At 37.4% G+C, this 21,092-nt stretch overlaps 1 protein-coding gene across 3 annotated transcripts in view; it reads right to left on the bottom strand.

Moving 5' to 3' along the window:
- Window positions 1-430: 430 nt before the first annotated feature.
- EIF2S3 (eukaryotic translation initiation factor 2 subunit gamma) overlaps window positions 431-21,092 on the bottom strand; it is a 34,714-nt gene continuing 14,052 nt past the window's right edge. Inside the window, exons 1-12 of one of the 3 annotated variants that reach the window (XM_086389342.1) lie at window positions 15,415-15,496; window positions 14,751-14,879; window positions 13,743-13,870; window positions 13,531-13,652; window positions 11,115-11,209; window positions 9,772-9,930; window positions 8,369-8,503; window positions 7,005-7,099; window positions 6,447-6,591; window positions 4,829-4,998; window positions 4,309-4,481; window positions 431-1,018 (exon numbers count right to left, since the gene is read on the bottom strand). In XM_086389342.1, the coding sequence (XP_086245468.1) occupies window positions 955-1,018; window positions 4,309-4,481; window positions 4,829-4,998; window positions 6,447-6,591; window positions 7,005-7,099; window positions 8,369-8,503; window positions 9,772-9,930; window positions 11,115-11,169 (996 nt within the window). In that variant the 5' untranslated portion in view covers window positions 11,170-11,209; window positions 13,531-13,652; window positions 13,743-13,870; window positions 14,751-14,879; window positions 15,415-15,496 and the 3' untranslated portion in view covers window positions 431-954. Of the gene's footprint in view, window positions 1,019-4,308; window positions 4,482-4,828; window positions 4,999-6,446; window positions 6,592-7,004; window positions 7,100-8,368; window positions 8,504-9,771; window positions 9,931-11,114; window positions 11,210-13,530; window positions 13,653-13,742; window positions 13,871-14,750; window positions 14,880-15,414; window positions 15,497-21,092 lie in introns of those variants that run through there. The other 2 variants (XM_086389340.1, XM_086389341.1) reach the window with 2 other exon arrangements.

The following is a 21,092-nucleotide window of genomic DNA, read 5'->3' as shown; positions in this document are numbered from 1 at the left end:
TATCAGCCCGTTAAGAACCACTGCTTCAACAAAATTTTATGAAAGATAAAATAAGCAAAAATTAAAATGCACAGCACAGGAAAAGTATAGAAAAAGGGAGAGTAAGTTAAAACCCAAAGGGCTCACCCTTTGCTACCTCCTCAAACTACCAAAGATTACTAATATTAGGATATACATCATAATCTTATCAATTAGGCTATTAAGATAAAATGTAAAATAAAGCCTGGAAAGATCTTTGCTACTTAACTAAAATCATCTGGTGTTTACAATACTTTCCAATGGGGGAAGGCTGTAGGGTTTCAGGCGTAAAGCAATGCAGAGATAATCGTAGGGCACCAGGTGGAGTAGCTGAAAACTTTGGGCTCTAGTTTCCTATACTCTAGTCCAGACAGGGAAAGGAGAGAAAGGCCATGTCCATGGAAACAAGTCCTCATGCCTGAAAGGATAATTTTATTTGAATCTACTTTCACTCAAAATTTTAAAAAATAAAGCAACATAAAATATGGGGAAAGGGAAGTTGGTCTTTGAGAATTTGCACGTTTTTACTGCTACAACAATCCTTCAAACCTGGAGCTACTCAAAGATGAATCATGAAAAATAAGAACAAAGACTTTATTTCAAACAGATTCAGTGGTATGTCTACTACAGCAAAGTCTGGTTGTAGCAAACAGTTTCCTTTCAAATCTGCACTGATGTATAAATTAGACATTATTTGGGAATGATTAATTTCTGGTAAAATGTAGATTCAATCCAACATGATGCTAATTTCTATATTTACTGTAGGCTCTATTTCAGTACTAGAGGTTAAATTTTCATCACCAAAAAATGAGAATAATCTTACAGCTACTACTAAGGTAATGAGCTGTGAAATTATTTTCCCACTACTGTTCTGAAAATATACCCCTAGATTGTTAAGAGAAATTCCAACTTCATTCAGATCTGTTATTTAATTCTTCAGTCATCATCTACTGTCGGCTTGATTGTCACTCCTCTTCTTATTTGACCCCAACCAATTAAACTGCAAAATGAAAATAAAAGAAATCATGAATTTTATATCAGCTTCATTATCATTAGCACATAATCACATGACACAACTAGTTTTACTTGCCTATCTGCTCAAATGGAATGTTTCCAAAACCTGCCCCTCCAGAAAGAAAGCTCACACTATCTTTATAGACCCAGAGATGGGCTCTGGCCAGAAGGACTGACAGGAAAAGCAAACAGAAAGTTGCTACTATAAACATGCTCAACTTCGCAAATACACCTGCCCCTTCAGAACCACTAATGAAGAACATTCCAGTCCACCCAAGGAACCACGCTGACATACAAACCACTTCAGTCTGATTTTTTTTAATTCTTTTTTCCTCTTTGAAAAAAAAAAAATTTTTTTTTTAATTGTTTGCAGCACTTCAACAGGTCACAATGGCTTTATCAAGACTTTAGCTGGTAAAGGAAATTAAGAGATGACCTAGAGGAGTAGATAATCTATAAACAGATTACTCTCAATAGCAGAGGGATTTCTGCTCCACCTCTGTTTCAATGTCTGCTCTAGTCAACGGCCAGGACAGATTGCTACCTAAATTGTAGGTTCCAGAACAGAACTTACCTAAGCATGGGTTAAAAACAACAAATCTAAAGAATATAAGGATCATTCAGACGTTCTCATTTCTTTTAATAATTTTAACATACTTGCTCATTTTTAAGCAACATCTAAAATTTCATTTGGACAGAATCCTCTTATAATATTAGTAGACACACAAAAAGATCATTCCTTTAAAAATACACTGGGAAAAAAAAAGGAAAAAAAAAGATAAATAAATAAAATACACTGGAAATCAGTGTGTCTATAACAGCAAAGAGTATAATCACATGAGAGTCAAATCAAGCAGGCATAAATCATCACAAAGCAGGATGATTTACTAAAAGTTTAACTCTGTCTCAATTACAAAGTAATAATTCAGATCTTCTGAACAGTACATGATTAGATTATCCTGAGGCATTGTGCCAGGGAAGCCTTAATAAGGGAGGTAGATAAGAAGAAACAAAAGCAAACCAAAGGTGATTTAAGTAATTATGTGGACAATCAGGACACAAAACAGTCTAATGTAGAAGGTTTATATGATACTAAGCAGGAGGAATTTAAAATGCGTTCAAGTAGACTTCCAGGAAGGTCCTGAATCAGAAAGTAGTGGGAAGTTACTAGAAATTACTGAATACTGCATGAAAAAATGTTTTAGGAAGACTAATTTTGACTGAATGCTTAAATAACAGTAGAAGAGGCATATTAGCAATCTTTTGCACTAACTTTTAAGTGTGAAATGATGATGGTATGGGCTACAAAGAGGTCACATAGAATAGAAAGGAAAGGGTAGATTTAGTAACTAACCAGGAAAAGAGGAGAGAGAGGAGTCAACAATATGTGTCTGTCTCCAAGTTCTATCCACTCAAAGGGCCCTAAAGAAACAGCACCTTTGGAGAAGTGAGCACCCCTAGCACCCAAATCTTCATTTCTAACACCATTTCCCACTAAGAGGAATCAGGGCTCCCTGGAGAAACGGCCAATTCTAAACTGGAGCAGGAGAGAGACACAAGGTGACTTCAGAACAACCTGTGCCAGAAAGTAAGGAACTATTAAAAAACAAACCCAACAGAGACATACTGAAGCTTGCGCAGCTTTCAAATTGTCCATGGGGTTGTGATTTGCTTCAGAAAGCAAAGTAGAGGGTTTACCTTCTGGGAAGACAAAAGTCATTTTCTCTGAAAAGCTCTCTTATATAGTTGGCTTTTGCATCCTCCAGAAATAGGAGGGCAAGGATCGATGCCTCCTGAGTCTGGGTTTCAGTTGAAGTAGAGCGAATACAGTGGCTATTCCCCAAAAGTCCACAGTGGGGTGTAGTTATCTCCAGAATACATCACTGTTAATTTAGCATGGGTTTTGTGACAGTCATAGAGATGGATCCCTTAATAAAATAATAGGTTAAAAAAAATGGGGAAATATCAACAGGATATAGGAGCCAGTTTGTCTCCTGGACAAATTCTAGACATCAATATAAGTAAGGACAGTAATGAATCAGTAAGGGCCTGCTGAATAAAATAGGACTCCATGAATGCATATTATAACTAGGTAAGTAAATAATGGGGAAGAAAGAATGTCAAATGACAAATGATGAGTGGCAGAGTTAGAGTTTGGGGGGATGGGTAATCACCATTTTGTAATCACTATAATCAAGCTCAATTCAGACAAAAATCATCAGTGGATGCTAAGCTAAATCCCTCCCCCGGAGGGGAGGGGAGGGGAGGGTGTGATAAGGAACAGACTATTTACATAGGTTTGCCCCCCAAAGAATACTAATTCACAAGCGTAGAGTAACTATAGGGTGGAGAAACTGGCTAATGCCTTGCCTGTATGATCAAAATTAACCTCAACAAGGAGCAATCAGATATCATGTGTCTCTAGTTATGACTCCCTGAGGAGACATCACCACCTACCTGAAAATATTCTAACCAAGAATACATAACCTGAACCTAATCTTAGGAAACATCAAATAAACCCAAAAGGAGGAACAATCTAGAAAGTAACTCGCTTGTATTCTTCAAAATTGCCACTGACAAGTAAGACAAGGAAAGGCTGAGGAAATTCCAAATTAAGAGATCAAAGAGCCATGAACACTAAATGCAGTGCATGACCCTAGACAGGAAGGAGACAGAGGACATTATCAGAACAAGTGATAAAACTGACTGTAGACTTTAGTATTTTAACAATGTTAAGCGTCTTGAAAGTGAAAGTGAAGTCGCTCAGTTGTGTCCGACTCTTTGCAACCCCATGGACTGTAGCCTACCAAGCTCCTCTGTCCACGGGATTTTCCAGGCAATAGTACTGTAGTGGATTGTCGTTTCCTCCTCCAGAGGATCTTCCCGACCCAGGGATTGAACCCGGGTCTCCCGCACTGCAGGCAGACGCTTTACCGTCTAAGCCACCAGGGAAGTCCTTAAGCTTCTTGAAGTGGTTATATAAGATAATATTGTTTTTAAGAAATATACACCAAAGTATTAAGAGATAAAGAGGCAACCTATTTCTCAAAAAAAGGTTCAGAAAAGGGTATTAAACCTAAATTCATTGGTTTTTGCATAGGTAGTATCTATCACAAATCAGGCCTAGAAATACAGATTTCAAAATCATCCGAATAAGCAGTTGAGAATTAAAGCCATGGTACAATAACCGTTGCCTTCAAGGTAAAGTGTGTTTGTGAGTGTGTTAAGTAAACTGTGTTTTTTTTATTAGACACTGACAAAGGCTAATAAACTTACCGCCAGTGTTTCTCAACTCTTCGGCTAAGTGCAATCTTTTCTCCTACTTCTGTGCACACAGGATTAGTCAAGACGATTTTACCCAAATCAGCCTTGACTGCACTAACTCTTCCTCCTGTTGACAGGGATCCTATATTCACCATAAGCACTTCATTCTTAGACAGCTTTTGTACCTAAGGAAATCAAGTGGTGAAAAATAAACCCCCAAATCAAGAAGATGCTTTCCAAATAACTGCTTATTTTTCTACCACCTTACCAACAAAAGACATCAGCTATTTTTCATCTCTGCCAACCTGATTTCAGTTAAGACTTTTAAGAAAAACATACAGATAATAGGAATTATGTCATTGTTATACAGGACATACTGTTTCCCGTTGTTTTACTTTAGACTGCCATATGCAAGTTCTTGGTTTTCGGGAAGTCAAATTTATTTACCTTCTCTCTTTTCTTAATCCTATCTTAACTAAAAAGTATGAACCTCAAAACTGGTCTTAACGTCACTGGCACTCCAAGTACTTACTTTCGCTGCTTTCTTGTCTCCTTCAGTGCGAACACCTAGAAGCCTTCTAAGCAGGAAATAGGAAATTTCCAATTCTGTGAAGATCTCAGGTAAAGCTCCAACCGCACCAAGTACTTGCCCCACCATTCTGTCGGCCCGGCACAAAGTGGGGTCAATTTTTGTTCCAACTCCTGATCCAAAATAAGATATATATGGTCCAACATTTTATTTCCTATAAAGCTGTTTACCCAAAAAACTTATTCAAACTAGTACAGCACATACCTACCTACACATTTTAATATACAACTTATATTTTCATACTAATTTATTGGCTACATAGGTGTGACAATAGTTATCTGAAGGAAGAGAATTGTAAACTCACAGGTTAGTTGGGTATTTGAGGACGAGTCTCTTGATTTAAATTGTAAGCAAAGGACAAACAGAGATAACAGCCTAAATAAAAAATGAATCTGAAATCCTTAATGAAGGCTGAAACAATACAAAATTCATGAGTAGTTTACAGGATGTTTACCCGCCATTTTTCCCCGAAAGAATGATCAAAAAGACAGCTTAAAGATTTTACGTGATTCCTGGGATTGATTTCAAAATATCTTAGCTGCATGTCTTTCATGGAGGAGAGAAGATATAAAGATGAGGCAAGAATGGTCAAGTATTGGGAATTCCCTGGCGGTTCAGTGGTTAGGAACTGGCACTCTCACTGCTGTAGACCTAGGTTCGATCCCTGGTTGGAGAACCAAGATCCTGCAAGCCATGTAGCACGTCCCCACTAAAAAACAACTGTAAAGTATTGATAATCTTTGAAGTTGCATGGTGGCTACATGACCACATGTTACACTATTCTCTGTACTTTTATGTTTGAAAAGTTCCATAAGTTAAATTTTAAAAGTCCCAAGAGTTTCCTTATTTACAAAACAAATAAAAAGGATAAAATTATACACAACAAACTCCTAATTACAAAATAGAAAAATGAATTAAATAGCCAAACATCAGAGAACAAAAAGACGAACTCCTTCACACCAGACATTTTCTTTAATCCAAAAGTTACTAACACCTCTGACGAATTCTCACTGTATCTTGCCTTTTTCTGGGTATCAGGTAATACGTTACTGTACGAGACCAGGAAACCCATATATTATTTCAGTAACAGCAAGATAATGGAAGTTATCATCTTTAATTCCCACCTCAGTGTTTAACTATGATCTACCATGATTTAATTGACATTTGTGGGTAACTCTCCATTTGAAAATCATACAAAAACAACAAAAAAACCACACTACCCCAAAACCATGTTTAAAAAAAACCTGCGGTTAGGTATTTTTAGATTTTAGGCCATAAAATTTACTTTGGTACTGCTAAAAAGGAGCTACTTTAAAAATTAAACCAAAATTCTTGCTTAAAAATAATTTTCACAAACATACGAAATCATCATATGACCTAAAATCAACAGCTTAACCACATATACATTCCCCTACCCTGCTCGATCATTAAACATCAAATGCTGATTCTTGTTGATGTTTGACAGAAAGGAGCAAAATTCTGTAATGTAATTATCCTTCAAAAAGTAAAGAAATAAAGTGGCAAACAAAAAACCCCGTAGGGATGAGAGGAAAAGCCTTACCAATAAGACCTCCTGGGGCAGCATACTGAAGATCATTATGCTCTGCGAAAAGCGATACAATTTTGGAAAAGATAGGTTTACACATGAGTTTTCCTTCACTGTCTTTGGAAACAATACCAGGTCTGACTTCTATCTCCTGGCCCACCTGTAAAAATATAAATTAATAATTAGAATTTGTGGGACAACACCATTCTCATTACATATGAAAAGTTCTAACAGGAAGACCACAAAACTGAAAAGTCATCCTTATTTCAAAGATCACTATTAAAAAAAAACAGATGTGGACGAGATCTTCAAATTCAGAACCATCCAAATGTTTTGAACAAACCTATCATATAGGCCTATCGCCAATTTAAATGTGCTTCATATTCATAGAAGCCTATGAAGTTTGAGGTCAAACACACTCAAAAGATATACTAGTAAACAAATAAATCTACATCAAGTACTAGACACCACGAAGAAAAAAATTATTTTTCAATTTGGAGTGTCTATACTATTCTCCTACTTAGGACAAGAGAAAAAATAAAGCAAAAACACAACAATCAAAATCCAGTTTACCTTTAATACTCCTTTTAGAATACTACCACCAGCTACACCCCCCTTAAGGTCATCAACTTCACAGCCAGGTTTGTTGACATCAAAGGATCTAATAACTAAAAGAAAACAAAACAAATTAAAGCCAATTCTATTCACTTTAACTTCAGAAAAATTTATTTTTTTGTAAGTTAACTTTTCTTAAATAGTAGACACATAAAATTTATACAAGGAGACTCTGTCACAAAGTCTAATATTATTGCAGCTAAGTATACTGCAATTTTAATTATGCTGGAAAAAGTAGAAATAACTTAAAAGTACATTGATAGGAGGCATATTATGGTACACCCATAGTATGGAGTATCATGCAGCTGTTAAAAAAAAGACTATTAGAGGGGAGAATAGTTTGAGAGAGAATGGATACATGTGTATGTATGGCTGAGTCCCTCTGCTGTCCACCTGAAACTATTACAACATTGTTGATTAGCTATACCCCAATATAAAATTAAAAGTTGAAAAAAAAAAAAAGAATGTTAGAGTATATGTAATAATGTAGAAGGATAACCTTCATCTGTTGTTCAGAAAAAAAGAAAAGACTAGTTATGCATAGCATGATCCCACTTTCACATACAAAAACTGAAACAAGAAACGCATTATGTTTATAAAGGTGCACAAACAGTACACACCAATTGTTAACTGTAACTTCAGGGCTAAGGGGTGAGGCAGGCATCGTGGACCTTTCTGGTCATATACTTTATATGACTTCTGCAACCAAGATTTAGTTTCAAAACTTCAAAACAACCCTAGGACTATGTGACCTGCACTTTAGTCCTGAGAGCAGGAACCATTAACAAGGGGTACTCATTACAATAATCCAAGAGAACCCTGCCCACAACACACAGAAAGGGCTGGGGGGCACCTAGTGAAGCTTCAGAGGGTTCAAATGTCTGCTGTGAAAAGGTTCCACCATCTGTGTAGAAACCACGAGTTTAAATTATCAAATTATACTAATATTGATACCACAAACTTAAACAAATGAGAGAGATGAATATCTTCATTAATGGTACAATGAAATCATTTGTCTGGAAGTCCTAATATCCTGTTTCTAACTAAAACATAATTCCATAAGGCATACTTTATTGTTCCATCTTGATCATGTAACATAACATACACCAAGCACAAAAAGGCTAAAAGTTGTGTCTGTATTCAGGACTCTCATCCAGTAATGCAATCTAACTCTGCTAATACAATCTCAGAATTAACTGACTTCAAAAAAAAGTTTTTTATGGAGACTGTAATTTATTATCACCTCTGCAGAAATCATTGGTGATTCCCTTAAAGAGGAATCAGCAATGTGGGAAAGATCAAATAAAAATCCTATTACTTACCAATAAGTCTGGGTTCTGAAGTAAAGTCTCTTGGGGGTACTGGAATTTTCTTTACTATGTACTCACAGACAACTTCAATATTGTATTTTAGCTGAGCAGAAATTGGGATAATAGGAGCGCCTTCTGCTACTGTACCTATAAGACAAAATTTTCAAAAGATCAAAATTCTTCAGTTTTATAGAACTTGTTCTTTATATAAAATGATGCCTAAATAGGCATCATTTATTAAAATAGGCATCATTATTAAAATGATGTCTAAATATACCCACATATACCCACAGCAACAGGCAGAAAATGATAATTCTTTTCAGAAAAGTGTCAGTATTCTATGTTTGTTTTTACTCCTGAAAATGAACACTATTGCATTCAAGGGGGAAACACTCAAATTTTACTAATAGATATTTAATATACCAAAATAATAAAACTGTTTAAAGGATTAAAATACTTAACACTCCTGGGAAAGACCATTTTACTAGTTGAAAGGTTTCTTTAGTTCAGTTCAGTTGCTCAGTCGTGTCCAACTCTTTGCAACCCCATGAACCGCAGCACACCAGGCCTCCCTGTCCATTATCAACTCCCAGAGTCCACTCGAACACATGTCCATTGAGTCGGTGATGCCATCCAACCATCTCATCCTGTTGTCCCCTTCTCCTCCTGCCCTCCGTCTTTCCCAGCATCAGGGTCTTTTCAAATGAGTCAGCTCTTTGCATCAGGTGGCCAAAGTACTGGAGTTTCAGCTTCAACATCAGTCCTTCCAATGAACACCCAGGACTGGTCTCCTTTAGGATAGACTGGTTGGACCTCCTTTCTAATAACATGCAACTGACCTCCCAATAAATGTCAAAACAAAATTACAGTCTCTTGCTAATCAAAGACTAAATGGCATACATAATATCTGCTCCTTATTAATTAAATGTCTAACAGGTTCATGAAAGAAATGTAGCCACAATGAGGCTTTGATCAAAATGAGACCTTTTTTGTTATGAGAAAACTGGACGCAGAAGAAGTCAACCTTTCTCACAAGAAAAACAAGGCTAAGAGAGAATCTAATGTCAACAATAAGATGTCTTCCCTGAAATGAAAAACACCATGCCATTGAAGGAAAGGAACACTAAAGATAAATCACTATCAGTTCCAATTCTAAAAGTAGCTATTCAGTAAGGATAGTGTAAGACTGAAGTTTTTTTATGGATTTTAAAAAATATTTTTTGCCCATGCCACAGAGCTTGTGAGATCTGTTTCCCAATTGAGGGATTGAATCAGTGCCCTCGGAGTGAAAGCAGAGTCCTAACCAGTGGACTGCCAGGGAATTCCCAAGACCAAAGTTTTTTTTTTTTTTTTAAAGCTTTTGTTTATTTTACCATCACTGAGGAAGATTTTTATTAGGTATTATGGCTTCTTACCTTGAACAAATGCAAGGATCTGTTCATACTGTTCTTTAGCCTGGCTTTCTTTTACCAAATCAATTTTATTTTGTAGAATCAAAATATGCTTCAGTTTCATGATTTCTATAGCAGCCAAGTGTTCAGATGTCTGAGGCTGAGGACAAGACTCGTTACCAGCTAGATGATAAAGAATAAAAAAGATGCATGAGAATTAGCTAGAACTATCTATCAGAATAGGAAAATCCATAAGAGGCAGATTAGTAGTTGCCAGGGAGTGAAGGAAAGGGGGATTAGAGTGACTTCTTAATGGGCACAGGGTTTCCTTCTAGGGAGACAAAAATGTTCTGGAACTCAATAGCACTGATTCTTATAAAACACTGTAAATGTACTTCATATCACCAAATTGTATACTTTAAATAGCTATACTGCTAACTTTTATGCTATGTGTATTATACTATTAAAAAAAAAAAAAAAAAAACACCTAGCTGACATCTAAAAAATGAAATGCTTGAATGCCCTAACCCTATTCAAAGCAGAAGTCCTGGATTGTTGCCAAGCATTCAACTTTTGCCCCTGCTCCACCCCTTGTGCCTGCATTCACTGGAGTCTCCTGATTATCAGATTCTCTTTCCTGGTCTTAAGCCAGTAACCTAAGAATCCACAAGTTTGGCATTTCAGGGTCTGCCCTTGGCTTTTGCTCAAGCATAAGGTATAGCCCCCTGGCTGTATCCAGTTTTAGAGATGCTCTGACCTGGTCAAGCTCTTGAGAGACGGGGAGTAATTAAGGGAAGACACTTAACACAGTCCATGAATTTCAACTACTATCAGAGGCTACTCCCTAACAAATAGAGGAAAGAACACTAAAAATAACCATTGGTGTTATCAAGAAGTAGGTATGTTTTGCTGGATACTCCAACGACCATCCTCCCTAAGTGGTGATGTTTAGGTGTCTTATACTCTATCCACTCAGCCTACTTTAAAAAATTATATCCCATAGCAACAAAATAAGCTCACATAAGGTGGCACAACCCCAGACTTGAAAATCGCAGTTCATCTACTAGACTTCAGCACTTATTATAAATGAAATTTGGATCTAATAAAACCATTATATACCAATGTTGTAGTAAACAGTTCAAAGATGCTCACACAAAAAAATTAAAAACTAAAATAATAAATCATTTCATGGACCCAGACTTTTGATAGCTGGAAGACAAGGATGTCATACTGGTTGACATGTTAGTTCTCATTCCTGTCACCTTTAGATACTGGATGTAGTCCTTAAAGGCCTTAGTTTTCCTTTAAGTATTCCATCTTGGATTTGCTCCACAGTGATTTGTTGGAACCAATTCTGATGTATTTACCTATCAACAGAAGAGCGGCATCCATCACTGCGGCACCGTTCAGCATAGTAGCCATCAGAATATCATGGCCAGGACAGTCAACAAAGGAAACATGCCTAACAAATTAAAAAATAACCATCAGTCCTAAGATCAATCAATACATCAACATTTGAGTTAGATTCCCTAAAATTAAACCCCTTGAAGTATAGAATGTCAATACTGCATAAAAATATGCAAATAATTATTTCTGTAAAGTCAAGCAGTTTCAGGACTTGGTGTTTCTAGACTTTAGAAATAAGATCACCTACTGGCTCAATTATACTTCAGAAAGAAACAAGAATTTCACTGAAACAGATCAGATTTGTAATTAACAGATCTATGGTTACCAACAGTGGGGTTGGGGGAAGAAGGAATCAGATGAAAGCAGTCACAAACTTTTTTAAGATAAAGAAGTACCAGGGGTATAACATACAATACAATAAATATAGTTACCACCACTATATGTCATACATGAAAGTTGTTAACAATAAATCCTGAGTCTTCATCACAAGGAAAGATATTGTTTTCTATTTAAGTTTATATCTATATGAGATGATGGATGGTCACTAAACTTACTGTGAAAATCATTTCAAAATGTATGTCAAATTATTATGCTGTATACCTTAAAGCTTATTACAGTGCTGTATGCTGATTATATCTCAATAAAACTGGAGGGAAAAATATAAAATATGAAAGAACAAAAATTACCTATTGGCTAAGAGTAAAATCACTGCAGATCATTACAAAGCAAATGAAATTAGTTATGTATAGAAATAACTGAAGAAACACAAACTCCCAAATCCAATCAAAGAAAATATGGTATAAAGTAAATACCTGGGAATGTCACTGATTTGAAAGCTAAAACGTTAACAGAATGGGTAGTGCTATCTGAAAAAATTTGCCAAAAACTTCTCCAGCATCTTGAAAAGCTGGAAATGCCAATCAGAAGTAGAGATGGCAGCACTATCTTAACAAAACTATGCTACTCATTCGGAACCATTATTTTTAATAGCTGTATACTCACACTCATAATCTAAAATAGGGGCACCAAACTGCCCCACTGTCATAACCACTCATGCACATCACGACTGCTTTCCTAACACAAGAGTAGAAATAAGTAATTCAAAAGAGAATCTGTGACCTGCAAAGCTGAAAATACTTATTATTGGGCCCTCTCCAGGACAAGTTTGCTGATAAGGGCCACAAGTAGGGTGAGGCAAGTGAGGCACTAAACACGCATGCAAAATTTAAGGGTATACCCAAAAAGCCAGTAATCAAAACAAAGAATATTTAAGTACTTAAAAAAAAAAATTTATACAAGAAAATCCAAGATGAATAAAATACGAAAAACTTACTGAAAACAGGATCAGCAACGATGTCATGCCAAAAGCAAAACAAACAAAAAATCCAGTGATAATGAAAAGAAAAAAACAGTAATTTGAGCCTCTCTTTATTTTACTTTAGGAATTCCCTAAATTCCTAAATTCCAGTGGTTAGGACTCCAAGCTTTCACTGCAGGGGGCCCAGGCTCGATCCCTGATCACAAGGCATATGGCACGCCCCCCAAAATTTTTAATTTAAAAGTAAATAAATAACACTGTTTACTTTGATTGTTGTTGTTTATTTGCTAACTCATGTTCCCTCTTGTGACGTCATGGACCATAGCCCGATAGGCTGCTCTGTTCATGGAATTTCCCAAGCAAGATTACTGGACAGGGTTGCCATTTTCTTCTCCAAGATTCTTCCCACCCAGGGACAGAACCTGCATCTCCTGCATTGCAAGTGGATTCTTTACTGCTGAGCAACCTGGGAAGCCCTTATCTTCATCTTGATTACCAGGCCTGATTTTTTTCTTAAAGCATTCTCCCTCGCCTCAAACTCTGAGTTTCATTCACCTCTTCCTAGTCCCAGCTCTGCCTCGCTCTACAACTTCCTTGTGGACATCCCCAATCACCATAAACATCACCAGGTGGATATCAGTATCCTCTGATAAAGAATATATAATCATATTCAGAAAATAAATGGGTTACAAGTCCTTGTATTTAAGAGAGGGGATTAAGAATGGCTTTGTTCCTTTATCTAAGACACAAAACCAACACTGTTTAAGAGAAATTTAGGAAACCTGGCAAAAAGAATCCCTTAAACCCAATGAGCTGTGTTTCTGTCTCATTTTGCTTATGTGATACTTTTCCTTTGGAGCACTTACACATATGTGTCTTAAGGTAGTTTTAAATATTTGACTTTTCAAATTACTGTCATTATGGACCAGAAAAACAAAATAATGGAAAAATAAAGCCATTCAACAATTAGGTTCATTGTTTAACATCTCAATTAAGTATCTCAAAAAGTACAAACGACACAACAACAAAATATGAAATGTTAAGTCAAAAAAGGTCACCTGACTAATTTGAAGTTCCCTTTGGTCCCTGGAATGTCTGTAGGAAACTCATCAGGTGTGCTACTTCCACAGGATCTATAACATTCTGGCCGAGGACAACTTGGGTCATCAAGTTTATAAATCTAAAAGTTTCAATGAGACAAGACTTGGATTTGTTATCTGCACACTCAACAATTAAAGTTGAGTTTTTCATTTCACTGTACACAGCTCACCTTAGCATTAGCATAGCCAAGTTTGATTGTAATATTTCTTTCCAGTTCATTTTTGAAACGGACAGTGTGGACTCCAGAAATAGCTTTTACAACTGTAGATTTCCCATGAGCTACGTGACCAATTGTACCTACAAAGTACAAAAAAATTAATTCAAGTGCATTCAGTTACACCACATATTTTTTCAATTTTAGAGTAGAAAACCCAAAGCCATAACTCACTGTCAATATCACTGTAAAACCAAGAGTGACTGATTTTTCCTCCTACATATCCCTGATTACAAAAACTCATGATGATACAGGACTGAAGAGAACTTTCCATGTGACAACCTTGTTTTAAACCATACTGAGCATAATAAAAGTTATCTATCTTTAATCACAGAAAACAGTGCCTTCATTTAAAATAAACACTTGTAAAAAAATGCATGAAACTTTGTATATCAAGGAACTTTTCAGCATTTTCAGAGCGAAGTAAGTATGAAGAGCCCTGACACACAAAAAAGGAATCCATGGAAACACGAAAAAAACTCAGGTATGATTATAGTAATGCTATTAAGGCTAGTACGTATCTTACAACTTTTTTAAGAATCTCAAGGTAGAGCCTTACTTTTAAGGAGGTTTTACTGTTTTTGTACAGACTCTCAAATACCCCAAATTTACACTCAGTCAACATAACTTCTCCAAAGTTCCAGGTGCCAATTAAGGGGGAAAAAAAAAAACACCCTAATTATAGCTTATGCACATATCAAACAAACTTTCACAAACTCTGCTCTTGCAACATCCTTGTGTGGCAAGCACAATCACATTTCCCCTCTTCTTTACTAGATGACTACATATCACCTTATGCTATTAAAAGTTTTCTTTAAGTCTCTACCTTTTCTTCTCACCTAGTCTATAAGCTAGACATAGGCAACAGGGGCCTCCCACCAAAAATCTAGCAGATGCATTGCTCCCGAGAGCTCAACGTCTATTTCTCGAATATCTGCATCTTCATGTAATTCAGGTACTTACACAAAGGCAAAGATTAAAATTATTTGCTGGAAATCAATCAAATCTCCAAGTTATTCTTATCTCACCTATATTAATTGTGGCTTGTCTGCTGATAACTTCATGTGAAAGTGGCGTCAACTTGGAAACATCCTGCAATCAAACATTTCTATGTTAAATCACTGTACATAAGATGAATCAGAATTTTGACTTTACATTGTTACCTACAGCTCGCTACCATTTGAATAGCCCTCTTCTACTTTTAAAGCGCTTTTCCTGTACAATCTTGCATTCTGGAAAGCACTAAAAGTCCTTCATCCTTGCACACTGATTATGGGAGACGTAGAGGCTTTGGGTCCCCCAACCTTGAGAGCATTAGCACTAAGGAATGTGTAGATACTCCTTTCTCAAAACTTCCAAAATGAAGAGCCTTAATGACACTTAACACTAAGTTTCTAGCCAAATCATTCGGGAGGTTCGGGTCCCCACGACCGCACAGCCCCATGCCCAGCTCCCTGACTGACAGAAGCGCGTGGGGCAGCGCGAGCGCGGCTTTGGGCGCCGGGCAGGTCTCCCTCCTAACTCATGCTCCTGACCGCCCAGCACCGCCTCGTTTCACAGCCTTGCGGGAGGCCCGGTCATCCCCACTCCTGAGCGCATAGCGCATACTTCCAGAGCCATGCCTTACCAAAGTGGCGAGATCTTGCCGAGAAAGGTGCGGCTGCCCTAAAGTCACACCAGCCTCGCCCCCCGCCATCTTGCCCGGAGAGGAAGGAAGTCGGCCGCGTCCCTGCCTGACCGCGCGCAAGACCCCTAGTGCAGGGCGGGGCAGCGGAGACGGGAGGGCTGGCTAGGGCCCAGGCCTGGGAGAGGAGGATGGCCGCAGCAGCGGAGGCCTCACTGTTTGGACTTAATTAATTTGTATAGTGCCTGCCGGCAGGCTGACTGAAAAACACAAGGCCAAGTTTCGGGATCTACTCGCGGCAGATCTGTTGGATATTTGTGCAGGCAACGGTGCGGGCAGCCCCAATAAAGGCCCCTAACGAGGCGGGCGATGCCACCGAGGCGCGCGCTGACTAGGGTGAACTCACTTCCGGTTCCCTTAGGGATGGCCGAAAGTTTCCCGGAACCTGGGATTCTTATCTGGGGTGTGAGGATAGACTGTTGGAGTGTCCTTCTTTACCGATTTCCATAATTTAATAAGACGAGATCAGCCCCGGGTCCGTCTCGCCTGTGACGGAGTTCTTGGCCGCGAGGTGGCCGCGTACCGAGCTGGCGGGCGGTGAGGAGGGCGCCCTCAAGCGGATGTTTTGCGACCCAGAAATGGCAAAAGCAAAGTCTCTAACTTGTTCTCAGCGAGAGGTTTCTAGAGCCTGGGAGGTGGTCCATGGTGTTGGACTCCATGCTAATGGAGTTAGCACAGGATAGAAGCTAGGTGTCGTGAGAGCGCCCAAAGGTGTTTTGGTTTTTTAGTCGATCCGAATCTCTATTTTCTTTACTCTTTCTCCTTTCTAAATATTCATTGTTCTTTTCCTGCAGCTAATGAAAACTGAAGGTTTTCAAATGTCATGTTTGCGAATACAGACCGTATTCAGCGGAAATTGGGAATCAATTTTTTTTTAATCCCAAGAACATAACAGTCTGTACACACATATTTTTTGGAAACCTTAAATATAAGAAAATATAATTAAAAGTCACTCTAAAATCAAAAGTAAAATTATTCTTTGGGGATTTGTTTAAAAAAAAAAACAGTGAAAAGCAAAGTGTAGTGAATGTACTAAAAGCTACTTAAAATCTCTTAATGTACTTGAAATTTTTTCTGTTAAAAGCTATTGCTTTTTTGTGTGACTTCCTGATTTTCAGTAAAATGTGCATATAATAACAATAAACTATTCTGTGTGAAAAAAAAGATCTGAGAAAGCCCATTTTTTCACTGGACCTATTACCAATAAATCGGTATTTTAAAATTTAAAGATTTTTGAGACTTTCTTAACCCCTTTTTCAATAAGGTTCATTTCTGTTTAAGCATTTCTACACTTTGTAAATTTTCTATCATGTACAGGTCTTCATTTCTAGCCAGAAAAATAGTGTAAGGAGAAATGAGTATGTATTTAGGTTATCTGTGGTCATTGACTATGTAAGCAAGATTACAATGAATATATGTGTTCTATCAGAGAAAGACAAATACCTCATGATACCACTTATATATGGAATCTAAAATAAGACTCAAATGAACTTAGCTATGAAACAGAATCACAGACATAAAGAACAGACTTCTGGTTGTCAAAAGGGAACAGGGTGTGGGGGAGGGATGGTTTGGGAGTTTGGGATTAAATGTGCACTATTATATAGAGAGTGGATAAACAACAAGGTCCTGTGTAGCACAGGAAACTATGTTCAATATCCTATGGTAAACCATGATGAAAAAGAATACGAAAAAAGTAGCTCAGTTGTAGAGTCCGCTTGCAATGCAGGAGACCCGGGTTCGATCCCTGTGTGGGGAAGATCCCTTGGAGAAGGAAATGGCAACCCACTCCAGTATTCTTGCCTGGAGAATCCATGAACAGAGGAACCTGGCAGGCTACAGTCCATGGGATCACAAGAGTCGGACACAACTGAGCGATTAAACCTACCTACCTATATGCTGCTGCTGCTGCTAAGTCGCTTCAGTCGTGTCCGATTCTGTGTGACCCCATAGACGGCAGCCCACCAGGCTCCCCCATCCCTGGGATTCTCCAGGCAAGAACACTGGAGTGGGTTGCCATTTCCTTCTTCAATGCATGAAAGTGAAAAGGGAAAGTGAAGTCGCTCGGTCGTGTCCGACTCCTAGCGACCCCATGGACTGCAGCCTACCAGGCTCTTCCGTCCATGGGATTTTCCAGGCAGGAGTGCTGGAGTGGGGTGCCATTGCCTTCTCCGACCTACCTATATACATATATATAAAACTGAATCACTGCTGTACAGCAGAAATTAATACATTGTAAATCAACTATACTTCAATAAAATCCATATATTTTTTTAAATTTATTTTTAATTGAAGGATAATTGCTTTACAATATTGTTGGCTCTGTCATACATCAACGTGAATCAGTCAAAGGTATACATGTTCCCTTCCTTTTTGAACCTCCCTCGCACCTCCCACCCCATCCCACCCCTCTAGGTTGTCATTTTTTTTTTTCTATCACACAAGTTTTGGATACAAGAGTTTACCTAAAATAGGAAGTTACATTTCAATAAATGTATTCATTGGTTGATGGTAGATACTGTACCATATATTGTATTTGGGCGGAGGCATTTGTTTCCTAAATTTATACTAGGAACCAAATGTCTCCAACAAAATATAACTTATAAATTTATAGGTTCCTAAATTTAGAATTTTTATATTATATTCTAAATAGTTAACTGTACCAGCCAATTCAGAAAACCCACTGAGGTAATAAAGATGTGGAATTAGTGGTGATGGTTACACAATTACAAATATACTAAACAGTGAATTGTACTTCTTAAAAGGATGAAACTTATGGCATGTGAATTATTTTTCAATAAAAATATAAAACTTGTTGGTAATAATATATAATATGCTTCACTATCAGAAACTTTTATTGGAAGTAGAAATGTCACTGAAAATAATGCTATTAATAATAATAGTATTAATATTGGCTCCAACCTTGGGAATTCTCTGGCAGTTCAGTGGTTAGGATTTGGTGCTTTCAGTGCCAGAGCTCAAGTTCAGTCCCTGGTCAGGGAACTAAGATCCCACAAGCTGTGAGGAGTGACCAAAAAAAAAAAAAAAAAGGTATACAATTCAGTGACATTTTAGTACAGACAATTCCACGGACAGAGGAGCCTAGTGGGTGACATGTAGTCCATCGAATTGCAAAGAGTCAGACACCACAGAGCGACTAACACACAAAGAATTGTGCAACCATCACGCCGATCCAGATTTCCATCACCCCAAAGAGATCCTTCATGTCAATCCCCTTTGCAGTCAATCCCCATATGCATTTCTGGCCCCAGGCAATCACAAGTAGTCTCTCTCTCTATACTGATATGCCTTTTCTGGACATTTTGTACATATCATACAATATATGGTCTTTTTTCACTCAGCATAAGGATTCTGAGGTTCATCTACGCTGCAGCATCTATGAATAGTAGTTCATTACTTTCTATTGCTCAATATAATTCCATTTCATGGACAGATCTTGATTTTTTCCACTTTTTGGGTGTTGTGAATAATATTTCCACAAACATTTTTGTACAAGTTTTTATGAAAACATTTTTATTTATCTTGGTAAATATCTACTTGTGCTATTGCTGAGTCCTATGGTAAACCTATGTTAAACATTCTGAGGAATAGCCAAATTTTTCCAAAATGGCTGAACCATTTTACATTCCCACCACCAATATATGAGGCTCCAGTTTCTCCTTACCAATGCCTGATATTGTCTCTTCTTTTTATTATAGACATTCTTGTAGATGTGGTTTTAATTTGCATTTCTCTAATGAATATATTGAGCATCCTTTCATGTACTTAATAGCCACTCAAATGTCTTCTTTGGTAAAGTCTTTATTTAAACCCATTTTAAAATTGGGTTGTTTATCTTACTGAGTTGCAAGAGTTCTTCATATATTCTGGATACAAATCTTCATCAAATGCGTGATTTGCAAACGTTTTCTCCCAGTTTGTAGCTTGTCTTTTCGTTTTCTTAATGGTATCTTTGAAGAACAAAAATTTCTACCTTTGATGAAATCCAATTTCTTTTATGAATCTTGCTTTGGTTGTCAAATTTAATAACACTTTGCCTAACCCAAGGTAATGAATACTTATTCCTATGTTTTCTTCTTAAAGGTTTATGGTTTCAGTTATTACCTTCCAGATATGTGATCTATGTTGAGTTAATTTTTGTGTACAGTGTGAGGTAAGAGTTTAACTCCATATTTTTGCATGTAGATATCCAATTGTACCAGCACTATATACTGAAAAGACAATCCTTTCCCTATGGAATTGTCTTGGCATGTTTGTCAAAAATAAATCTGACCATAAAAATGCTTATTTTTGGACTCTCACTTCTGTTCCATTGATGTACAAGTGTATTCTTATGCCAGTACTACAATGCCTTGACTTCTGTAGTCATATAATACATTTTTAACTATGTTCTTTTTCACAACTGGTTTGGCTCTCCTCGAGCCTTTGAATTCCCATGTAAATTTCAGGATCAGCTCGTCAGTTCCTGCAATAAAGTTTGCTGGGTTTTTGATAGGGATTGTTTTATTTTGGGGGTGGATTATATCCTTTTATTCCTTTGGAAACTCTCGTCTTCCTAAATATCCCCCAAACTCTCAGCGTACATTTCCTAGTAATAATTACTGTGTACTGGGCATGGTGCTGAGTGGTTTGCAGTCATTTCTGCATTTCTTCCTTACAATTACCCTCGGAAATTTTCTATATCCTTACAAAGGTGAAAAAATTTTTTTGATGTGTACAATGACATTTATTTTTCCACAAACATTTTCTGGCCTCTCTGGCAGCACGGACAGTAGTAGGCAAGCAGGTTCTGGAATCAGAACAGTTCAAATCTTAACTTCTTCATTTTCCATATACGTAAATTTAAATCATGTACTAGCTACTCTGGGCTTCCCACATGGCGCAGGTGGTAAAGAATCCACCTGCCAATGTAAGACAGGTCAGTTTGATCCCTAGGTTGGGAAGATCCCCTGGAGAAGGAAATGGCAAACCATTCCAGTATTCTTGTCTGGGATATCCTACAGACGGAGGAGCCTGGCGGGCTACAGCCCATGGGGTTGCAAAAGTCAAACACAACTGAGCACGCATGCACCAGGCACTAGCTATTCTGTGTCTCAGCAACTTTATCTGTAACAAAGGGCTAGAAATAGTATTGACCTCAAAAAGGAGTAAATGAGATAATATACATCCAACATTTGACAAAAGTAAGCAAGTTAATACCTGGTAGGTGTTAAGAAGTCATGTATACCAGATTTTATTCATGACCTTCTTTGTCAGGAACCCTGGAGTAACTGACTGGAGCAACAGTTAAAGGAAATGAAATCTCAGTACGAATTGAGCATAGTCTTACTAATTATAAATATCTTTCTTCTAAATATCTGCTTGTTTATCTTCACTTCCATCTTTGTGCTGTCATATAGAAAGGTACAATTGGCATGTACTGCTATATTTAAAAGAGATAATCAACAAGGATCTACTGTATAGCATAGGGAACTCTGCCCAGCATTCTGTAATAACCTAAGTGGGAAAAGAATTTGAAATATATACATGTCTATGTATAACCAATCACTTTTCTGTACATCTGAAACTAACGCAAGATTGTTAATCAACTATACTCCAAC

Source organism: Bos grunniens, chromosome X (assembly GCF_055505025.1).
Source record: "Bos grunniens cultivar Pamir isolate PY7600 chromosome X, Bosgru_T2T1.0, whole genome shotgun sequence".
Taxonomy (NCBI): domain Eukaryota; kingdom Metazoa; phylum Chordata; class Mammalia; order Artiodactyla; family Bovidae; genus Bos; species Bos grunniens.
This window is presented reverse-complemented; position numbering and strand designations above follow the sequence as displayed.